This window comes from Archocentrus centrarchus, chromosome 8 (assembly GCF_007364275.1).
Source record: "Archocentrus centrarchus isolate MPI-CPG fArcCen1 chromosome 8, fArcCen1, whole genome shotgun sequence".
In the NCBI taxonomy this organism is placed as follows: Eukaryota; Metazoa; Chordata; class Actinopteri; order Cichliformes; family Cichlidae; genus Archocentrus; species Archocentrus centrarchus.
In genome coordinates, this window is record NC_044353.1 from 8,982,798 (window position 1) to 9,002,064 (window position 19,267).

Sequence of the window (19,267 nt, forward strand, 5' to 3'; positions counted from 1 at the left end):
GGCCTGTGCCGCCCACTGAACAGGAAACAATTATTTTGCTGAGGTATTTTCTTTCTATGTTACCGCTTATCACAGCCTCCTACTCTTTTCAATCAATTGCTGTCAGATTGAAAACCTCACAGATTCAGATTAAAACCAAATTGTCATATTTTTTTTTCATTTAATAATGACTAATGAAAAGGACTTTGTAGTCATCCTTACCACTCAACGCCACTAAACATAGTACAGCAACCAGCATTCTGTGCAAGGAAGACAAAAAAAATTATGGTAATTATGATGATATCGATGTCAGAGAAATTTCCTCAAATTTAGCCAGCAAGTGGGCATCCCCACTCCCACACATCCATCCAACTGAGATTTGTCTGACTATGACAAAGCAGGGTTACAGAAAGGTAAGGGGGTGTGAGAACTCACAAATGACACGGTACCCAAGACAGCTGCTGCCTACAGCCCCAGAAAGAGTCTATGTGTAATCATAAGCTCTAAAAGGAAAAAGATGTATAATTATAGACATGCAAAAAAAAAAAAAAAAAAGTGCACCCTCTACCAATTCTAAGGTTTTACATATCAGGACACAATAAAAAAAAAAATATAAAAAATAATAAAAACTGGTCCTTACCAAGTCTTAAAATTATTTAAACACAATCTCATGTGAACAACAGCATGGCATATTACACTGTGTCATTATTTATTTAACAAAAACTGAGCCAAAATGCAGAAGCAGTGTACCCCATGATTCAATAGTTTGTAGAACCACCCACACCTACTCATAAAGTCATAGAGGAAAGCAATAACTTTTCTCCATAACTTTACGAGTTTCTCATGTCATTGTGGAGGTTTTACAGGTTAGCAGGCATTTGTTTGCATGGCTCTTTTAAGTTCCCAGCACAGCATTTCGGTCAGGTTGAGGTCTGGACTTTGACTGAGCCATCACAACACCTTCGTTCATTTCTTTTTTAGCTGTTCTGTTGTAGATTTGCTGCTGTGTTTGTATCATTGTCCATGACCCAGTTTCGTCCAAGCTTTAGCTGTTGGATAGGTGGCCTCACATTTGACTCTAGAATCCTTTGGTATACAGAGGAGCTCATGGTCGGCTCAGTGACTGCAAGTCGCCCACGTCCTGTGGGCACTATCTACATGTTTGTCTCATCTTTTTTTTGCAGATGCAGCTTTGCACGGCTAAGCTGTGCTACATGGTCCTTTTAGAGAGGAGCAGCTTGCTCCTGGTAGCCCCTCCTAACAAGCCAAACTTGTTCAGTCTGCTTCTAATTGCTGTTCATGACCTTTAACATTTAACATGCTAACTGAGGCCTGTAGACTCTGAGTTGTAGCTTATTTTTTGTTTTGTTTGTTTTTTTATAATTATTCTAAGTGCTGCACATGTCACGAGATGCTGTGTGGCAGGCAAGGCTGGACCCAAACTGCAGGACAGGACAGAAATTTAAATGTAGGTTTATTGCAAAATCATACAGTAAATAATTAACTGCAGCTACACTGGGCTGGACAGGTGCCAGGAATAAACTGATGAGGAGACTCAGAGCATATGGGGCAAGGACAATTGGGGGGGGCAACAACTGACAAAACCACTGACAATGAGAGAAAACAGTTGGGAAGGACAGGTGGACAGACATCAGGGCAGATTTGCTGGGATGTCCTCTCCCAGGAAGGTTAGCAGCTGTCTTGAATGATTTCCACTTTCTCACTGTAGAATGATGGACTTCAGATTGTTTGGAATTGGACTTCTAAACCTTCCCGGACTGATGGGCAGCAACTGTTGCTTCTCTAAGATCATTGCTGCTGTCGTTCCTCCTTGGCATTGTGTTAACATACACCTGAACACTCCAGACCAGCAAACTGCCAAAACGTCTGCTTTAACAGAGGCATTCACACTGACTGGTGATTAATTAATCAAGTGCGTTTGTTTAGCAGCACCTGGCTGCCTCTGGAAGCAGTAAGGGTGTACTTAGTTTTTCACAACACTACTTCTGCATTTTGTCTTAATTTTGGTTAAATAAATGATGACACGGAGAAATATGTCACAGTTTGTGGTTCCTCTGAGGTTGCGTAGATCTGACTTTAAGACCTGCTAAGGGCCAGATTGTTTTTATCATGTCCTGATGTATAAAAACTTAAAAATTAACAGAGAGTGCATTTTCTTTGTGCTTTTCAATCCGCCTTTAATATGTATGAACAGGGCCTTGCTTTTAATCGTAAGCCAGCTAATAATTCTAATAACTCAGGCAGCATTTCTGTCAGTGTCACAGGCTGTTTACCATAAACTCAGTGGCCACCACTGTGAAGGGTGTCTAAGCTGTTTGCTTGTGATTAAAGATGTTAGCCATTTGATGTGCGAGGCTGCAAGCTTGTGATGTTTTTTTTTGTTTTTTTTTCTTGTGACATGGTCGTGTGAATCCTGTCACCTAACGCAACCCCACCCAAAACATCCCTGCCTTTGGGCAAGGGCGTGTGAGCACATCACAGTGTGTATGTATATTGCAGCTGAAAAGGTGTGAAGCCGCAGGCTTTACAGCACAACTTTGAAACTGTGGGTGTTGATAGGATAACAGCCCCTTGTAATGTTCATCACACCACAGCCCTGCTGTCTAATTTTATAGCCGTGTTCCCCGAAAGAAGCAGAAAAACCTCAATCAGTTTCTCCTACAGTGAGATCATGGAAACCATGATGTCCTGTTTCTTTGCAGCAAGAATAGAAAAATACAGAAGTTTCAAAAAGAGATGAGAGATTTTAGTTCTCCATTTAATAACTTCTATTCAAATATTATTTTATGATATTTAACGCGTGCTGAAGCTGGCCCCTACACATGAAGCATTTACCTTAAATGTATAGTTTGACATTTTAGAAAGTGCATTCACTTTCTTCCTGTAAGTCAGAGAACACTGAAACCAATGTATCAGTGTTCTCTGACCATCTGTATGAGTATGGACAGCCTGCCGGGAGTGGTTATCGTAGCTAAAGCTAAAGCCAATGTGGAGCTTTCATCTATGAGATACTTATAGTGCGTAACCATAAAACTACGGAACTAACAAATGTCAGCAAATTCCTGGAGGGAGATTGGTGAAACTATCGGAATGGACATGAGGGAATGAACAAAGAGATGGAAAAAAAAAAAATGACCACAGCAAAGAACGAGGATCCAGGAAGGAAAAAATTCCCAGCATTTTCTTTGTTTCTATCATGGCTGCTAATTAACACAGAACGCACCAACACAAGCATAAATGCCAGCAACAACATTGGACTTTGAGTTATGTTATGTCACAGGCTCTACAAAGATTCACCACAGAAGCCTAAATCAGCCATGAGTGGCAGCCAGGTGCTGCTAATCAGATTCATCACAGTATAATTAGAAAAAGACTGAACAAGCATGGCTTGTCTTTGAGAGGAACTGCCAGGAGAACAAACCACAAGACTTCTGGAGCAATGTTCTTCGGACAGAGCGGACTGAAGTGGAGCTGTCTGGCTATGATGCGCAACACCACATTGGAGAAAACCAAATACAGCACATTGGCACGAGCACCTCATATCAACTGTCAGCACAGTGGAGGGATGATCTGGCAGCCACAGGACAACCACGAACTCCCCTGTATGCCAAAGTACAGAGTTAAATGTGAGGCCATCTTACAGCTGAAGCTTAGCTGGAATTAGGTCATGGAATAGGACAATGATCCCAGGGACAGCAGCAAATCTACAGCAGAGCGGCTGAAAAAGAAAAGAATCAAGGTGTTACAATGGTTCAGTCAAAGTCCAGACCTCAACCTGACTGAGATGCTGTGCAAGAGAGCTGTGCATAACTCTGTAAAGAAAAGTGGGCCAAAATTCCTCCATAACAATGTGCGAGACTGATAAACTCACACAGAAAAAAAGTCTTTAATGTTACTCTTGCTAAATGTGGTTCTTCAAGCCACCGAATCTTCGGGTGCACTCAGTTTTTCACAGGACTGCACAGGACCCTTTAAACATGGCTGTTTACCTTAACAGCACAATTCAATGTGTTTCAGTGTGTTGATGGAAAAAATAGGCTAAAAATGAAAAAAAAATCTCACCCACTGTTAACTGGCTAACTTAGAGTTAGCCATGCTATCAACACTAATGGTGCAGCCTTCTTCTACTGGTCGAAAACTAGTAGAAGTACAAAAATTAGTGGCTTCTGACCCAAATTCAACTTTTTTTGACCATTATGAGAAAAAATTGGGGCTTGTGTAACCACTGTCAGCATAAACACACACACACACACAGATTCTTTATGCCGTGTATTTTGCACCTATTTACAGCTGCATACTAATTTTAGGTTGAATGAATGTTTAGCAATCAGACGTTATTGTGGGTTTGAATGTTTGTGTAGAGAAGATGGTGATGATGCGTTATCTAAAGAACGGTCCTCATCAGTCACAGTTGCAGAATTTATTTTGAGATTTTTCTCTGTGGCATTAGTGACTGCATTTCTCACTCACACACATTGTTTGCCACCACTGCTGCACCTTCCACACCACTTGTTTCTGCTCTGTAAAACCCTGCCCCACGCTCAAAAGCACGCACGCACATGTGTGCGCGCACACACACACACACACACACACATACATACACGCATGCACACAAATACACTTTCACACTCACACACAGAAGAAACACACAGAAAACACACACACCAGCTGTGTAGCTGTGGTTCATTTTCAGTTTCTGTGTTTGCTCCAGACTGTTTAGTGGCCTAAATATGAAGGAAATGGCACACCAGGAATTTACATTTTGACCCTCCCTTGCACACACACACACAGAGAAACACACAAATGCTCACATGAGAAAAAGAAAACGTTGGTCATCAGAGCTCTGTGACCTTTAATCATCTCAGGTTTCGTAATTAAGAGGTGAGAGCGGCAGAAAAGAAACGTTCACAGACAACGTGTGTGGCATTAGGTCGACACCAAGAGCTGCAACAGTGCCTGGGGTTGAACCTGTGGAGTCGAAGGCTGGCGTTACACACAGTACAGTAACTTCAGCGCCCTCTGCTGGATAATGCTTTTCTTTCTTAACTGTTTTACTGCAGTTTAAACTTTTATTTCACAACCTTTTGCCTCATTTATCTGACAGCTCCAGATATTATTTACTTTCATCCATATAAGGATTTTGCATATTACAGTCTTTGCCCAAAATAATGTGGAGCTACAGTGTAAGAAGGGAAGCTTAGGATACTCTATAATGCAGCCCACACTCCTAATAGTAATGTCTCTTTTCCTTTAAACCTGCCAGTTGTCATTAACTCTTAATCATGGTTTTACTGTGGTAAAACCATGATTACTGCATAAAAACCATAGTTAACCGTAGTGGATTTTCATAACCTTGCTCCACTCTGTCTACTTTTTGTCTTTTTGGTGCTGAAAGTTTCAGTGACTTACAGTGACACATTCCACCTGCACTGTGAAGTGCTGCCTATTGAAACATATTTAGTTCTTGTTTCCTCTGTAATTCAGATCTGAAGGAGTTAAAGGGTACAGGCAACCCCCCCCCCCCCCCCCCCCCCCCCCCCCCCCCCCAGTGAGCCTTGTGCAGGCTTCTAGCATTGAATTAAATTTCTCAGCCACACATCCTCTGCTGCCATGGCAACCTTTGAAAAGCTTTGGGCCGGCCAGCTCGGGAGGAGTTTGTTTTGTGAGTTTCAGAAGTTTTTCACTGCAAAACCGGACCGCGCCGGCCTGACGTTTCTGTAACCAACTGTGAGGTGATCAGAGGGAGAGAGAGAAAAGCAGGAGAACAAGTTATTTACACAGGTAGGTGAGGAGCTGTAAATAAAACAGCAAGGAGTGCTGTGATCCGATTTGTATTTGTGCCAAGTAGTATTTAAAATTTTGCCTCCAATGGAAATTTCCTTTTATGTAATTAGTTTACTCTGAGCTAGCAACAGAATTTCAAAGGTCAAACTGACTTTGATGTCGGTGTTTAATGGAATTTCAGTGACACACAAAGTTTTCCTTTCAGTGCATGCATTATATTTTCTATATAATATAAAATAGTCATATTCACATCAATCAGAGTGAAAGATAAGGCTGAAATGCATTGCAGTTCAGTTGTCCGGTTCAGCTCACACATACATGCATATAGATGCTGGTGAGATATGTCATATTTTATGTGATCGGTGCCGCTGTTTTTCTCTTTTTGTCATTTTAAAGGGAACCTTGTCGGACGCGGAGGACACCATGTTTTCCCTGTCAGAGTTAGCACCTCTGAATCAACATCAGAACAGGTCTAAACTGCTGAAGCCCTGGTGGGAGGTCTTCATGGACTACCTGGTGGTCCTGATGTTGATGACATCTGTCCTGGCTTGTACCGAGCAGCTGTCCAGGGACCGAGTTGTGTGCATTCCTTTGGATCCGCATGCAAATACAAACAATAGTGGTCACAATCACTCAAAAAGTGGCAATGTGGAACTGTCTCCATCTTCAAAGCCTCCCATAGACCTTCCACACAACATCGGTCCAAATCTTCATTCTGCACCTCGGGGTCGGCGCACACATCTGGTGTACCAGCAGTACATTTATGTTAGCCAGGTAACATAATGCTGGCTTGATTGCTTTTGGCATTCACATATGAAAACAATACAATATAGTCTAGATAATCAACAGAAGCAGCTCTAATCAACATTTTGAACCTGTATTTGAAAGGACCTGCTCATATTAATGTGCCCTCAGGTTTATTAAGCTTCTTGCATCAGCTCTATTGAGGAACTTTAATCGCCTATTTTTTTCTGATTTGCAGTTTTACTGTTTTGGTGCTCACTCACAGCTCTCATGGTGTTATTTGTTTAAACCTTGCTGGTGCTCAGGGATGAAACTATTGTCTATCCCTATAGCAAACCTACTGGGAAGTTCATAGATCGGCTGTAGACACATTCTTAGAACTGGGGTTGCATTTATCATTTTTCAAGCAGCCACCTTTTTATAGTGCAATCATTCATTTAAATACCAGTTATCTTAAAATCAGCTATTTGAAAATGAATAACTTTAGCACCCATTTCAGTCTTGATACTAATCCTCATCCTTTGTAAACAGGCAACCCTTTGTTACTAAGGCTTCACTGTATGTGTCTGCTGCCCCCATGTGGCCAAACAATCAATTGCTGTCTGCCTGTCTCTGTAGGTGTGCTACCATAAAGCTCTGCCTTTGTGCTCCCGCTTCTTCCCTTACATGGCCCTGCTTCAGTCTCTTGTCCTGGTAGCCAGCGGCTCCTTCTGGCTCCACTTTCCCCACACCTCTTCCCGCATAGAGCAGTTCCTGGCTATCTTGGCAAAGTGTTGTGAGTCACCGTGGACATCTCAGGCCCTGTCTCACGCCGCCCGCCAGGAGAGCATCCAAGAGACAGTGGAAGAGGAAGGGAGACGAGCATGCCGACCTTCCACCTGTTTAACTTCCGCTTCATCCACAGTGACCCACACAAGACATTCAAGCATAGACTCAGGCACAGACAGCCCACTTTTGAAGAGGTCAGACAGCGCATTTGCCACCCCGCCATCCCCTTGTCCTTCCACACTGTCCTGTAACTCCACCATGTCTTCTGTGTCTCTTGAGTCCCGGGAGCAACTTCCTGCCTCCAACCCATCAGTAATGGTTGACAGCCACAGGCAGGTAATCAGTCTGGATAAAAGTGATGGGGAACAGGCCCGAGCGCTGTTTGAAAGGGTCAGGAAATTTAGGTCCCACTGTGAAAGCTCATCTGTCATTTGTAAGGTAAGAGATCCTCTACTCCACTAGATTTATAGATCCACTACTTTGCAGCCTGAACTTTTTTTAGATCCCTTTCACGTTTTGTTGTTCAAAGAAGTGCATTTCCTACTGAGGAATTAAAGCAATTACACCAACCTGCTAAAGCAAAAAACAGCCTGCAATGACCTGATACAGCTTTTATCATTTCATCATTCTCCCCATTTTCAGGTTTACTTGGCTCAGACGATTTTCAAACTGCTGATGGTAACGCTGATTGTGAGTTACACGATCCCTCTTCTTGGCTCCCTCTCCTTTAACCACACCTGCCGCCCTGAGGAGAAGGCCTTGGTGGGCTACACGACCTTTGAGTGTATCCATGTGCTATCATCACTTCTACGCAAACTGCTGGTGGCCTACTTGACCCTGCTGGGCCTGTATGGTCTGCTTAATTTTTACACCCTCAGCTGGATTTTAAGCAGGTTAGAATAAAAAAGGGTGCACTTTTCAGTGTTTTTATAGCAACAATGAATGTGTATGTTTAAAGTGAATAGTGTTGCCCACAGAAAGTTAGACAGCGTATGCATGAGTGCTACTTTAGGCTTTAATAGGCTTTCGGGAGATAAAATAGCCTAACTGTAAATGGTTTGATTCATAGACTTCACAGACTCTGGTTGTTCAAATAGCATTTAATCTGCATAATACTCCTGAGGAGGCCCAGTAACAGGATAGACTTGTATTGCTGTGTTTTGGGCTACAATATATCCTGTTTGATGTGTTTCTCAGTGTTTTATTTAATTTTTGTTCTTCTTCTTTGGTGTGTCTGTCCCTACTTAGCTCTCTGCAGCAATATTCCTTCCACTCACTAAAGGAGCTGTGCTCCCTGAGAGATGTTCCTGACCTGAGGAACGACCTGGCATTTCTTATACACATGTTAGACCAGTACGACCCTTTGCTGGTCCAGCGTCTCTTCGTGTTTTTGTCCCCTGTCAGTGAGAGCAGGCTTCTGGAGGAAAGCTTGGAGAGGCGCTGGGGGGAAGAGAAGCTAAACGCTATGATTAACGTGGATGCAGATGGGTGCTCCAGGCTGCAGCTGGTGGCCTTACCTCGCCTTCCTCCAGCCCTCTTCACCCTCAGTCAGCTTCAGGTCCTCAAACTGGAGCTCATCACAGATGCCAGGTTTACTGCACAAGTGACCAAGATGACCTCACTCAGGTGAGTTGTACAGGGTGAGACTGTAATCTTTTGTAGTAATCATACATTCACTTGTTTTTGACTTGGAATTTTATATGGTATTCCATCTACAGGGAGCTCCACCTCTACCACTGCACAGCAGCTGTGGATCCCAGTGCACTTGCATTCTTCCAGGAGCATCTAGAAGTCCTTCAGCTTACCTTCACTCAGGCATCAGAGATCCCCAGCTGGGTCCTCTCCTTGCGAGGCCTGCATGAGCTCCACCTCTCTGGTCGCTTAAGCAGTGAAGGTGGGGTGGGCCGTAGCTGGGCACTGGGGAGCCTACGCCAGTTACGCCACCTGCGTGTGCTGGTGATTCGAGGCACGTTGCAGCGGATCCCGGGGGAGCTCTGCGAGGTGGCAGGCAGTTTGGTGAGACTGGAGATCCACAACGAGGGTACCAGGCTACTCGTACTGACGGGCCTGAAGCGGATGGTTGACCTGACAGAGCTGCATCTGCAGGACTGCCAACTGGAACGTCTACCATCTGCTCTGTTAGCGCTGACCAACTTGCGAGTCCTTGACCTGCAGCACAATAACTTGAGGACTCTGGAGGAGCTGCTTAGTCTGGCTCATCTGCGTCGTCTGTCTTGCCTTAGACTTGCTTACAACCGTGTTTTGGCACTGCCGGCCAGTGTCGGTGTGCTTAGAGGCCTAGAGCTCCTTGATCTGTCTAACAACCAGCTCCAAAGCCTTCCCCCACCTCTCTTCACTCTTCGCCACCTTCGGAGGCTCCTGCTTGCCGGTAACCTGCTGGAGGAGCTGCCAGCTGAGGTAAAGGCACTGCAGTTGCTCACAGAGCTGGATCTTAGTGGAAACAGGTTGGAGAGGCTGCCCTCTGAGCTTTTCAGTTGCTGTTTAGAGCTGCGCATCCTGAATATGGCTCACAACTCTCTTAGCTCACTACCCAGAGAGATTGCAGCTCTAAGTCAGCTGTGCAGATTAGACTTGCGCAGCAACAATCTGGAAGAACTGCCTGCTGAACTGGGCTGCTGCTCAGGGCTGCATGGAGGAGGTCTCCTGGTGGAAAACTGGCTCTTTCTTTCTTTGCCCCCACATGTCAGAGACTTCCTGAGCCGTTCTTACACCTCAGATAGTGCACACACAGAGGTCCATTCCCGGCCAGAGTCTGACAGTTTTCCATACTTCTCTCCTACACAGTGGAGCTTCTCTTCTGCTCTGGAATCACAGATATGAGGATAACAACTGTCTGACTACTGACAGAATAAAAACACTGATACAGTTTCTTGCATTTTAAAAGGTTTTTCTGCTGCATTGCTTCAGGCAAATTCTTCACAAACTGAATCTTTAGAATATACCTGTCCTTGCTGTCCTGAGATAACAATGGACTGCTTTGCATTGCATTGAATATTTTTTTTCAATTTTGGGAATATATTTTACATGAGAACTATTAAGACATAAAATCTCAGTTAATTAGAATTAAAATGAGTGTGAATACCTCCATGAATACATTTAAAGAATGACACTAATCATTCTAAACTGTATTAAACTGAATCTATAGTATTCCTACTGAAGGGTGTGAGGTTTTATAGACCGCTACAGTGCAATAAACCTTATTCTGTTAAGATTTCTGTGGATCTGCATGTTTCCTGATTGCTTTCTGTATGAAAGTATTCATCAACGTGTTATAAAATCTGACCTGATGCCAGTGTATCCATGTCTAGTTGGCAATACTGATATATCTCTTTATTAATACAGTTATTATCAGCACAGGTACCCCGTTTGTTATTTGTAATTATTACTTTAATAACTAGTTACAAGAGTTAGTAACACTTTAACAACATTAAGCCTGTATTCCACCTTTGTCCTCATTGTGACCACTGAGGGTCAATGAAGTGTGGTAATTCTCAATGATAAACAGCTTTTATATATCGTCACCCTAAAATAATTGACTTAGTCGGTTTGTTTCAGGGGTTTTTTTAAAATGCAAAAATAAATAAATAAATAAACAAATATTGAAAATATAATTTAGGCAGAATTAAACTTTTCGTTAAAAAATGACTTTGCCACTATTTTAGGAGGGTGACGATATGGACTCCGAGTTTCTTCACAGTCTTGATATCTCATCCTGGAAAAGAGTCTTAAATTGTGCGATTTAAATTTCTACGTTTTATAAAATTATAAAGATTTGCAATTTTAAAAAAAAGAAATGCAGTTTGAATCAACTGTGTGAAGCTGTTATATATTTCCGGCACAAGGTAGTTATAATACGCAGAAATGTTTACGTGCAGTCTTCACGGGTCATTTCATACCTTTATTGTCGCAAAACACGATTGCGTCCATTTATTTCCTGTGTCCTCCGCGTCCCGCTTTTTTAAAACTGCGACGGACTGCGGCACATTTTCTGTCCAATCACAGGCTGCTTTTCACAGCGGTCGTCCCAACGTGCCAATGATGTCAACCCGCTTTAGCAGAGGCGGAACTTCCGGTTGGTCCTATAAACCAACGGAGGCCTCCCCATGCGGTTGTGATCTGTCGGGGCACTCGAAGCTAACACCGAAAAGGTAGGAGTCCTTTAACGGTTCTGTAGTCGCGGTTGGACGGTTTTCCGAACTTCGTTTGACACCCAGGAGCTCGTTAATTATATTTATTTATGATTGGGGCCGGAGAAGGTTTTCTTGCTGCTAATTTAGCTTCATCATTGTTTGATTGAGGGGGCGGTGTTACTTAGCGTTTTGTAGCCTAGCATTTGATAGCTTAGCCAACCCCGGGTCACTTAGATTTGTTTATTTACCAGAAATATACGGCCTTTTTGTGGTTCTCCTAACACGCCTGTTACAACTACAAACACGTCGCCTGCTCGTATTATCGGGGATGTTAAGCTGGTGGTAGCGGAATAATTGTTGCCGTGTGGAAAACTAGCTTGCCACGTTAGCAGTGGTTATGCAACACAATGGCTTTCCAGTGTAGTAAACGCTGGGAAGCTAACCGGTTTGGTCAATTCGACATAGTCGGTTAAACGTTTGACCTTGTTTGTTGCATTGTGTGTTTTCCTATAGAGAATGTTTTCTGTTTAGATAACACTACGATCTACTCATATTTCGGCCCGGACTTTTATGTATTTAGCTAATTATATAGTCTGTCCAAACCACTGGTTTACTATTTAAAATGGGAGTTGCGAGCTATACACAATCAAGCTGATATTTGAAGGCACGTGTATTACCAAGCACTGTATCTGTAGTTATTATAAAAATCACCCCCCTCCCAATGATATCGAAAATATAAATCTGATTGTTATGTAGTGTGTGCAACAAGTGGACTCAGTTAAAAAAGGCCTGCATCACATAATCTAAGCAAAGGGAGCCCTCTCTTTCAGATGCAGATGAGGGAGAGTGATTACTAATACTCACCTCTATTTTCATTGCTCCAGATACACACAATGGCTGAAAATGATGTTGACAACGAGCTTCTTGACTATGAAGAAGACGAGGAGCCTCAAGGAGCCCCCGAGAGTGCAGCCCCTGCAGGCAAGAAGGAGGTGAAAGGTTCCTACGTTTCCATCCACAGCTCTGGTTTCAGGGATTTTCTTCTCAAGCCGGAGCTTCTCCGTGCCATCATTGACTGTGGTTTTGAGCATCCATCTGAAGGTGAGACATTCGGTTGTTCTGGTACCTTTTTATTAAATGTGACTAGTGGGATATTGATAATGGAGTGTGTTTACAACTACACAGGCAGCATTACTTAATACCTGTCTCTCTCTTTTTTTTTTTTTTTTTTTTCTTCTTTTTTAACACTTAAGGACAGACAGTTTGGAGTAGCTCGACTTGCTTTTAAGTTTCTAATAAAATGCACCACTCCCAACATGACTGCCACACCCCTTGAGTGCTCTTTATAGTAACTTGAAGTGGTTGATCTGCAGGTAATAAGAATGCACTTAACCTAAATATTTGTGCTTGTTTTTAGTCCAGCATGAATGCATCCCACAAGCTATCCTGGGTATGGACATCCTGTGCCAAGCCAAATCTGGTATGGGCAAGACGGCTGTGTTTGTGTTGGCCACCCTGCAACAGATTGAACCAGTTGATGGGCAGGTTAGTATGTGTATTTAACATGCTGTGACTGTGTAGTGAACCAAATGGTGTTTTCATGGGTTTGGTTTGGCAAAAAAAAGAAATGCCTTCAATTTTAGTCTTGTCTTCATATATTGGCTCTGAATATTATAACAATCATTAGTGCAGTAATAATCAAGGTGGGCAATAAACACACATCAAAACTGTATTTCACTTCAGTGACTACTTCTCCTTTATTTATTAGCTGAGCTTTTGAAGCTGTGCAAATCTATACCAAATGCTGCAGATGAATTTCTGATTTTTCTAGAAATACTGTAGATAGTTTATTTTTAGTCGCTACTCCTCCTTTATTTCATTGGCCAATTCTTCTCAAGCTTGGTACGAGTATTCGTTGGACAAATGTCTACAGAAAGTTCAAGGCAGATTTTCCATTTCTGGCTTTTTTTTTTTCTTTTCTTTTTTAAACTACAAAGTACCTACAGCCAAATTAGTTTCCATTCCAATATGTCACACATTGAACAAGTAAAACATTTTAAAGCAGAGCTCTGTAGGCCAACAGGTCTCTTGTTTTTCTTTGGTACCATGGGCAGCAGATTCTTCCAGAACTGAAGGAGGCAGCATATGGCTACAAGTGCTGTAGTCTGTTCTTACATGCTGAGAAAGAAGGAACCAAAGCCCACAAGCACAAGGAAAAACGTGTGAAAGATGGCAACTAGTGTAACTGCTCCAAATCTCTGCTCTGACTCGTTGATAAGAAAGGCAGATTAGGCTGGAACTACTTTGCATTTGTGGGGCTGGCCAAGAGGAGATGATTGATTCATAACAGACAATATGTACAAAATGTTTTTCGAACCGAGGGAGGAAATGCCTCCAGTTTAGCGAAGGCGCTAAAAGACCGGCATCCAAATTTGTTCAAAGAATTCATGTTGAACAAGTTTCAGTTGACAGTAAAATGTTTTTATATTCCTCGTGTTATCCTGAAATGCACATTACCGCACGTTTTTAGGTAGCTGGGACTTAAGTTGTGAAATCAACTTTGTTCCACAGTAGGGCTGGGCGATATATCGAGTTTTTAGGAAATTTCGATTTATTTTCATGCGCGATATAAGATGAGACAGTATCGTTTATATCGATATAGTCTATGTTGCGTTACAATCATACTTGTAGATCCACCAGTTCATGTTTCTCTTCTCCCAGTTTGTCTCTGCACAACTTCACACTGCCCCGCCTCCCCCCCCTCCCCTCACCACTTCACCCATAAATCATGCAGGAAGCAACAGCACGGAGAAGTAAACAGACACAACACAACACACAAACTACTGATGAGGAGCTGGTTAGTAAAAAGAACAGTGCTCAGTTATTTGGAGATCGTTCGGATTCAAAGTGTCAGATGAGCAGCAGAATAATGTGTTCTGTAGAGAATGCCGCAAACAAGTCCCAACAAAAGGTTCAAGCACTCATCTTTTCCACTATGCATACCGATGCTAATGGCCACTGTGCTAGCTAACTGTTAAGATAACAGCTGAAGTCAGCTGGCGCGATGGCACCCCACTCATGCACAGCTGGCTATAACCTGTTGACTGAAGGATGGAAGTTTGTTCATTCAGTCTGTTTACATGTTTTGTTATTTGCACAGAATACTAGATGTACAGGAGTACACACAGGAGGAAGCACTTAGGTGAAGTCTACTTCACTGGAGACTAGCTTTTTAAAGAATAATTCAGCCTTTTGCTATCTTCTGTATCTTTTCTGTTTACATTTTAATAGCACAGCTGTGAGTCTTTAGTTATGGAGGAAAAAAACATTAATTTATTTGAGGAGCATTATCATTTAAATATGCCAAGAGTTTATTTTTGAGCAATTGCTCATGTACATCTACAGCTGAAAGTTAATAAATGTGACTGTGTGATATCTGGGACATGTAGCTTTCACTTAGAAGTCCCTTTTTGTTTATACCTTTTTGGGGAGGAAAAAATATCAAGATATATATCGTATATCGCCATTCAGCTAAAAAAAAATTGAGATTATTTTTGGTTTATATCGCCAGCCCTATTCCACAGGCTAAAACTTTTGCAATAACTTGGATCAAATGCTTACGCTAACTTAATGTAACTGTAACACTAAAACTACTTGGTAACCATCATAACATTCCAGTCTGTCTTGTCAGCAAAACGCATTAACTTTTTTAAATAAATGATCAGTCACTGTGTCATTGTTCAAAAACGACTTTTTAATAAAGACATTAAGTATGTGGGATGATCATTTTGTTTTTGCATCAAATCATGTAATTGTACCTGGTATTGGTACAGACTGCTGAATTTCTGGGATTGCAACATCCCCAATTAAAACACACAGAACAGATTTCATTTTGTTTTTTATTTTTTGAGTTGTTGAGGAAAATAATAAAACTGTGTGCTTCCAGCAACTGTATCGTAAGTTCACAAGAAGAAGCACCAATGTTTTAAATGTTCTCTATATTGCTGTCAAAATTGACTTGTAATCACTTTCAAAACCATTGGAATATGTATCAGCATATTCAGTATCGAGTGCTAGATTTAACCTCCCAGCAGCACCGTAAATCTGTGGAAATACAGCTTTGCATTCTGTGCCGCTCAGGAGACAGAGTTGCAGTCAGGTGTGGGAAATAAATAATTTTCACAGTCAGTTGTGAGGCCTAGGCTTACAGCTTCAGTCGCTCCAAGAGCTTTTCAGAATTGGACTGCTTAGCAGTGTTGGGGTCTTTCATTTCAGATTTAAACAGATTGTGGATTCGAGTTCAGTATCAGACTTCCCGCCCATCTCATCTGTGCTGTGCAGCTCGATTAAAAATAGACTTGGCTTGTATTTTTAGAGTTGCTTCTGGGACACTTCTGGTGGTATTGAGTAAATTGTCTTAAGTTTAAGGGTCGATTAGCTCCAGTGGTCACGTCGGAGCTGGAACGCTGCACATTCTGCTGGAATTGAGAGGATAGATTCAGCGAAGCAAATTTTGTAATACAGCATCAAACTGTTTGTGTAAATGGTGGTTTCACGTCGTACTTGTTATACACAAAAGAGTCTATATATATTGCGCAGCCCTGGCTTATAGAGTTGCAGACTTTAACGTCTAAGGCTTAAATCTGCAGTTGACTGTCACAGGAACCCAGTGAATGCAATAATTTTCTTCCGAGGACTGGTGTTTAGAGTGTTGTGAATTGCTATAAATGTAACAATGACACTAAATATAACTATTTAATTTGTTTGTATATATTAGTTTGTATATAATTTGTAATGTAAGTAGTATTCTGCCTACCTTAGAATCTTTTTGGGTGTGTTTGATATAATCTGCATTTCCTTGTGTCTTCCAGGTGTCTGTATTAGTCATGTGCCACACACGAGAACTGGCCTTCCAGATCAGTAAAGAGTATGAGCGTTTCTCCAAGTACATGCCCAACGTAAAAGCAGCAGTATTCTTTGGTGGCCTGGCTATCAAGAAAGACGAGGAAGTCCTGAAGAAGAACTGCCCTCATATCGTCGTTGGAACCCCCGGCCGTATCCTCGCCCTGATCCGGAACAAGACCCTCAGTCTGAAGAACGTCAAGCATTTTGTCCTGGATGAGTGTGACAAAATGTTGGAGCAGCTAGGTAAGTTTTCTTTCTTTCAGTTTATTTGAGGTCAATCACAAGATTCAGTCACAATCTAAATGTATTAATTTGTTTATCTTTTTCATGTGGCAGACATGAGGCGTGATGTTCAGGACATCTTCAGGATCACACCCCATGAGAAGCAGGTCATGATGTTCAGTGCAACGCTGAGTAAGGAGATCCGACCAGTGTGCCGCAAGTTCATGCAAGATGTAAGTAAGCAGCAGAGGGTCGTTTCACCTCTGAATGTCTGATTTCTTTTGTTGGTGAGAAAACTAGTCCCTGCCATTTTCTTTTATCTGAGAACTGTTACACTGAAAATTCACCTTCCTGCCATCTCATGTGCAGCCCATGGAGGTGTTCGTGGATGACGAGACCAAACTTACCCTCCACGGCCTGCAACAGTACTACTGCAAGCTGAAGGACAGCGAGAAAAACCGCAAGCTATTTGACCTACTTGATGTGTTGGAGTTCAATCAGGTAAGCTGATGTGCATGTTTATTTTGTTGCAAGCAAATGTCCCAACTTCTTATTTAAATTTGTTGAATAGGAATGGTATCAGAAGTCTAATTAGTGCTTCTTGTTGGTGACCTGCATGTTAATGCTCTTGCTTTGCCTCTAGGTGGTGATCTTTGTCAAGTCAGTTCAGCGCTGCATCGCTCTGTCTCAGCTGCTCGTGGAACAAAATTTCCCCGCTATTGCCATCCACAGGGGAATGGCTCAGGAGGAAAGGTGACTTATAAACTCATAACTCTTAAACATGTTCTGCTCTGAGCTTCAAATGCTTGGTGTGTTTGTGGGATCAGGAGGCCTCATCCTTCAGCTCAACACATTACTGTCATCAAAGGGTGCTACAGACCAGTGCATGCCTACCGCAGCTGTGTTGATAATCCTCTTGCTGGTTCTGTCCTCCCTCCTGCCCCTTCTTGCCCCTCTCTCAGGCTGTCTCGCTATCAGCAATTCAAGGACTTCCAACGGCGGATCCTGGTGGCCACCAACCTTTTTGGCCGAGGGATGGACATTGAGAGAGTGAATATCGTCTTCAACTACGACATGCCAGAAGATTCTGACACCTATTTGCACAGGGTGAGAAATGCATTTCTGAACCCCTCTCTTGCCTCAAATGTCTGTTTTCAGCATGAGTACAGCCTTCTGGAATGTTAACCATCTTATTTCCTCTTTGTGCATCATGTAAATTATTTTGGTGCTCCTAATGAGGTTTGCACTTACTCTTACCTTCTCTGCACCCCTCAGGTTGCCCGTGCTGGTAGGTTTGGGACCAAAGGCCTGGCTATAACCTTTGTGTCAGACGAGACCGATGCCAAGACTCTGAACGATGTGCAGGACCGCTTTGAAGTCAACGTGGCTGAGCTGCCAGATGAGATTGACATCTCATCTTACAGTAAGTAAATTTCTGAATGCCTGTTCAAAAGCAGTAATGCTTGATGCCCTTAATAACAATAAAGACACAAAGTGGTTTGTGGATTAAAGAGTTTTAGAGCACATCATTATCAAAACATTCTGTTAATGCTGAAGAGTTCCCCGCTGAAAATTGGAATAGTCAGCAGCCACAGGCAACAGTTGGTGCTGTCAGTGTAACTGAAGCTCTCATCGAATCCTTCACATGTTTAACCTGTTGTTGAAATGTTGGTATGCTCAGCTGTTGCTCATCGTTCTGATGGTTTACATACTCAACTCGTCTCTCCTCCTCTGTCCCTCTTTAGTCGAGCAGTCCAGATGAGTCCTGCGGCCAAACGGCAGTCTTCTCTTCGTGGATCGTGTCTTGTATTTGGAAGTAGACGTACTTTACTGTTGATTTGAAAGCTCTGCTTTTCCTATGTTCACCAAACCATTTATTTTTGTCAGTTTTTAGGGGGGGTGGGGTGGTTTTAATTTGTCGTTTTTGTTTTTGCTCAATGGAATTAAACTTTTTATAAAATGTCATTTTACTGTTGTGGTCACTCGTGAGATACTGTTTCTACTCAGTTTTCATTGTTTCAGTCTCAAGCAGGGCATCAGGGAAACTTTCAGAGGAATATGTGATAGCAGTCTGTCCTTTTTATTATTTTTTTTTTTTTTTTTTTTTATGTGCAAGCAAGATTTGTATAGGAAATGTTTTGGTGCAAAAAAAAAAAAAGTTGATGTTTGGATAGTAAAAGTTGTGAAGAGAGAAATTTGGCTCATATGGCAGCTTTTTCTATGAATTATTAACTGAATATCCTCCAATAAATGAAGTCACCATGTGGAGTCGTGATGACTACAAATTTTGACAAAGCTAAATATGGCACTTTTTTTTTTTTTTTTTGCATTTTCTTTTAAATATTAAAAATCAAAAAGCATGAGTGTTTAAACAACTGCAATCTGGTTACATTTAGGCGCGTTCAATGATATTGGATGTCATGGCTTAGCCAATTTATCACCACATAGTATTTATCCAGTGTTGGATAGTAATATTAGTAATATTTGAGTTAAAAAGATATTTGAAGTCCAGAGGATGAATCCTGATGACTTTAATGGTTTTATTTTTTCATAAGAATCACAATTTGCCCAGTCTTAAAATAGTGTAGGACCAAATAAACAATTTATGTTCCCATTATATTCAACATCCTTTTCTTTAGTGCTAGTTTGACTGCTGTGTGTGTCTAGATACATGAAATGCCTGCTAAATACTA

At 42.0% G+C, this 19,267-nt stretch overlaps 2 protein-coding genes across 2 annotated transcripts; both read left to right on the plus strand.

The window, feature by feature from the left end:
- The first annotated feature begins 5,701 nt into the window (after positions 1 to 5,701).
- LOC115784318 (volume-regulated anion channel subunit LRRC8D) lies at positions 5,702 to 10,137 on the plus strand. The gene is made up of 6 exons (XM_030735498.1): positions 5,702 to 5,781; positions 6,181 to 6,558; positions 7,147 to 7,734; positions 7,939 to 8,189; positions 8,545 to 8,922; positions 9,015 to 10,137. Exons 2-6 carry the CDS (start codon positions 6,208 to 6,210, stop codon positions 10,135 to 10,137), a joined length of 2,691 nt encoding a protein of 896 aa, XP_030591358.1. The 5' UTR covers positions 5,702 to 5,781; positions 6,181 to 6,207.
- Positions 10,138 to 11,339: 1,202 nt separating this feature from the next.
- ddx39ab (DEAD (Asp-Glu-Ala-Asp) box polypeptide 39Ab) lies at positions 11,340 to 18,544 on the plus strand. The gene is made up of 10 exons (XM_030735564.1): positions 11,340 to 11,465; positions 12,332 to 12,548; positions 12,865 to 12,992; positions 16,319 to 16,595; positions 16,689 to 16,807; positions 16,944 to 17,075; positions 17,218 to 17,327; positions 17,537 to 17,681; positions 17,850 to 17,997; positions 18,320 to 18,544. Exons 2-10 carry the CDS (start codon positions 12,341 to 12,343, stop codon positions 18,334 to 18,336), a joined length of 1,284 nt encoding a protein of 427 aa, XP_030591424.1. The 5' UTR covers positions 11,340 to 11,465; positions 12,332 to 12,340; the 3' UTR covers positions 18,337 to 18,544.
- The last annotated feature ends 723 nt before the right edge of the window (positions 18,545 to 19,267 follow it).

Excerpts from the sequence above, each read along its gene's own strand:
- LOC115784318 (XM_030735498.1), top strand. The coding sequence starts at position 6,208 with ATGTTTTCCCTGTCAGAGTTAGCACCTCTGAATCAACATCAGAACAGG. Across the intron at positions 6,559-7,146 it reads AGTACATTTATGTTAGCCAG|GTGTGCTACCATAAAGCTCT; the intron begins GTAACATAATGC and ends CTGTCTCTGTAG. Across the intron at positions 8,923-9,014 it reads ACCAAGATGACCTCACTCAG|GGAGCTCCACCTCTACCACT; the intron begins GTGAGTTGTACA and ends TTCCATCTACAG.
- ddx39ab (XM_030735564.1), top strand. The coding sequence starts at position 12,341 with ATGGCTGAAAATGATGTTGACAACGAGCTTCTTGACTATGAAGAAGAC. Across the intron at positions 12,993-16,318 it reads TTGAACCAGTTGATGGGCAG|GTGTCTGTATTAGTCATGTG; the intron begins GTTAGTATGTGT and ends TGTGTCTTCCAG. Across the intron at positions 17,076-17,217 it reads ATGTGTTGGAGTTCAATCAG|GTGGTGATCTTTGTCAAGTC; the intron begins GTAAGCTGATGT and ends CTTTGCCTCTAG.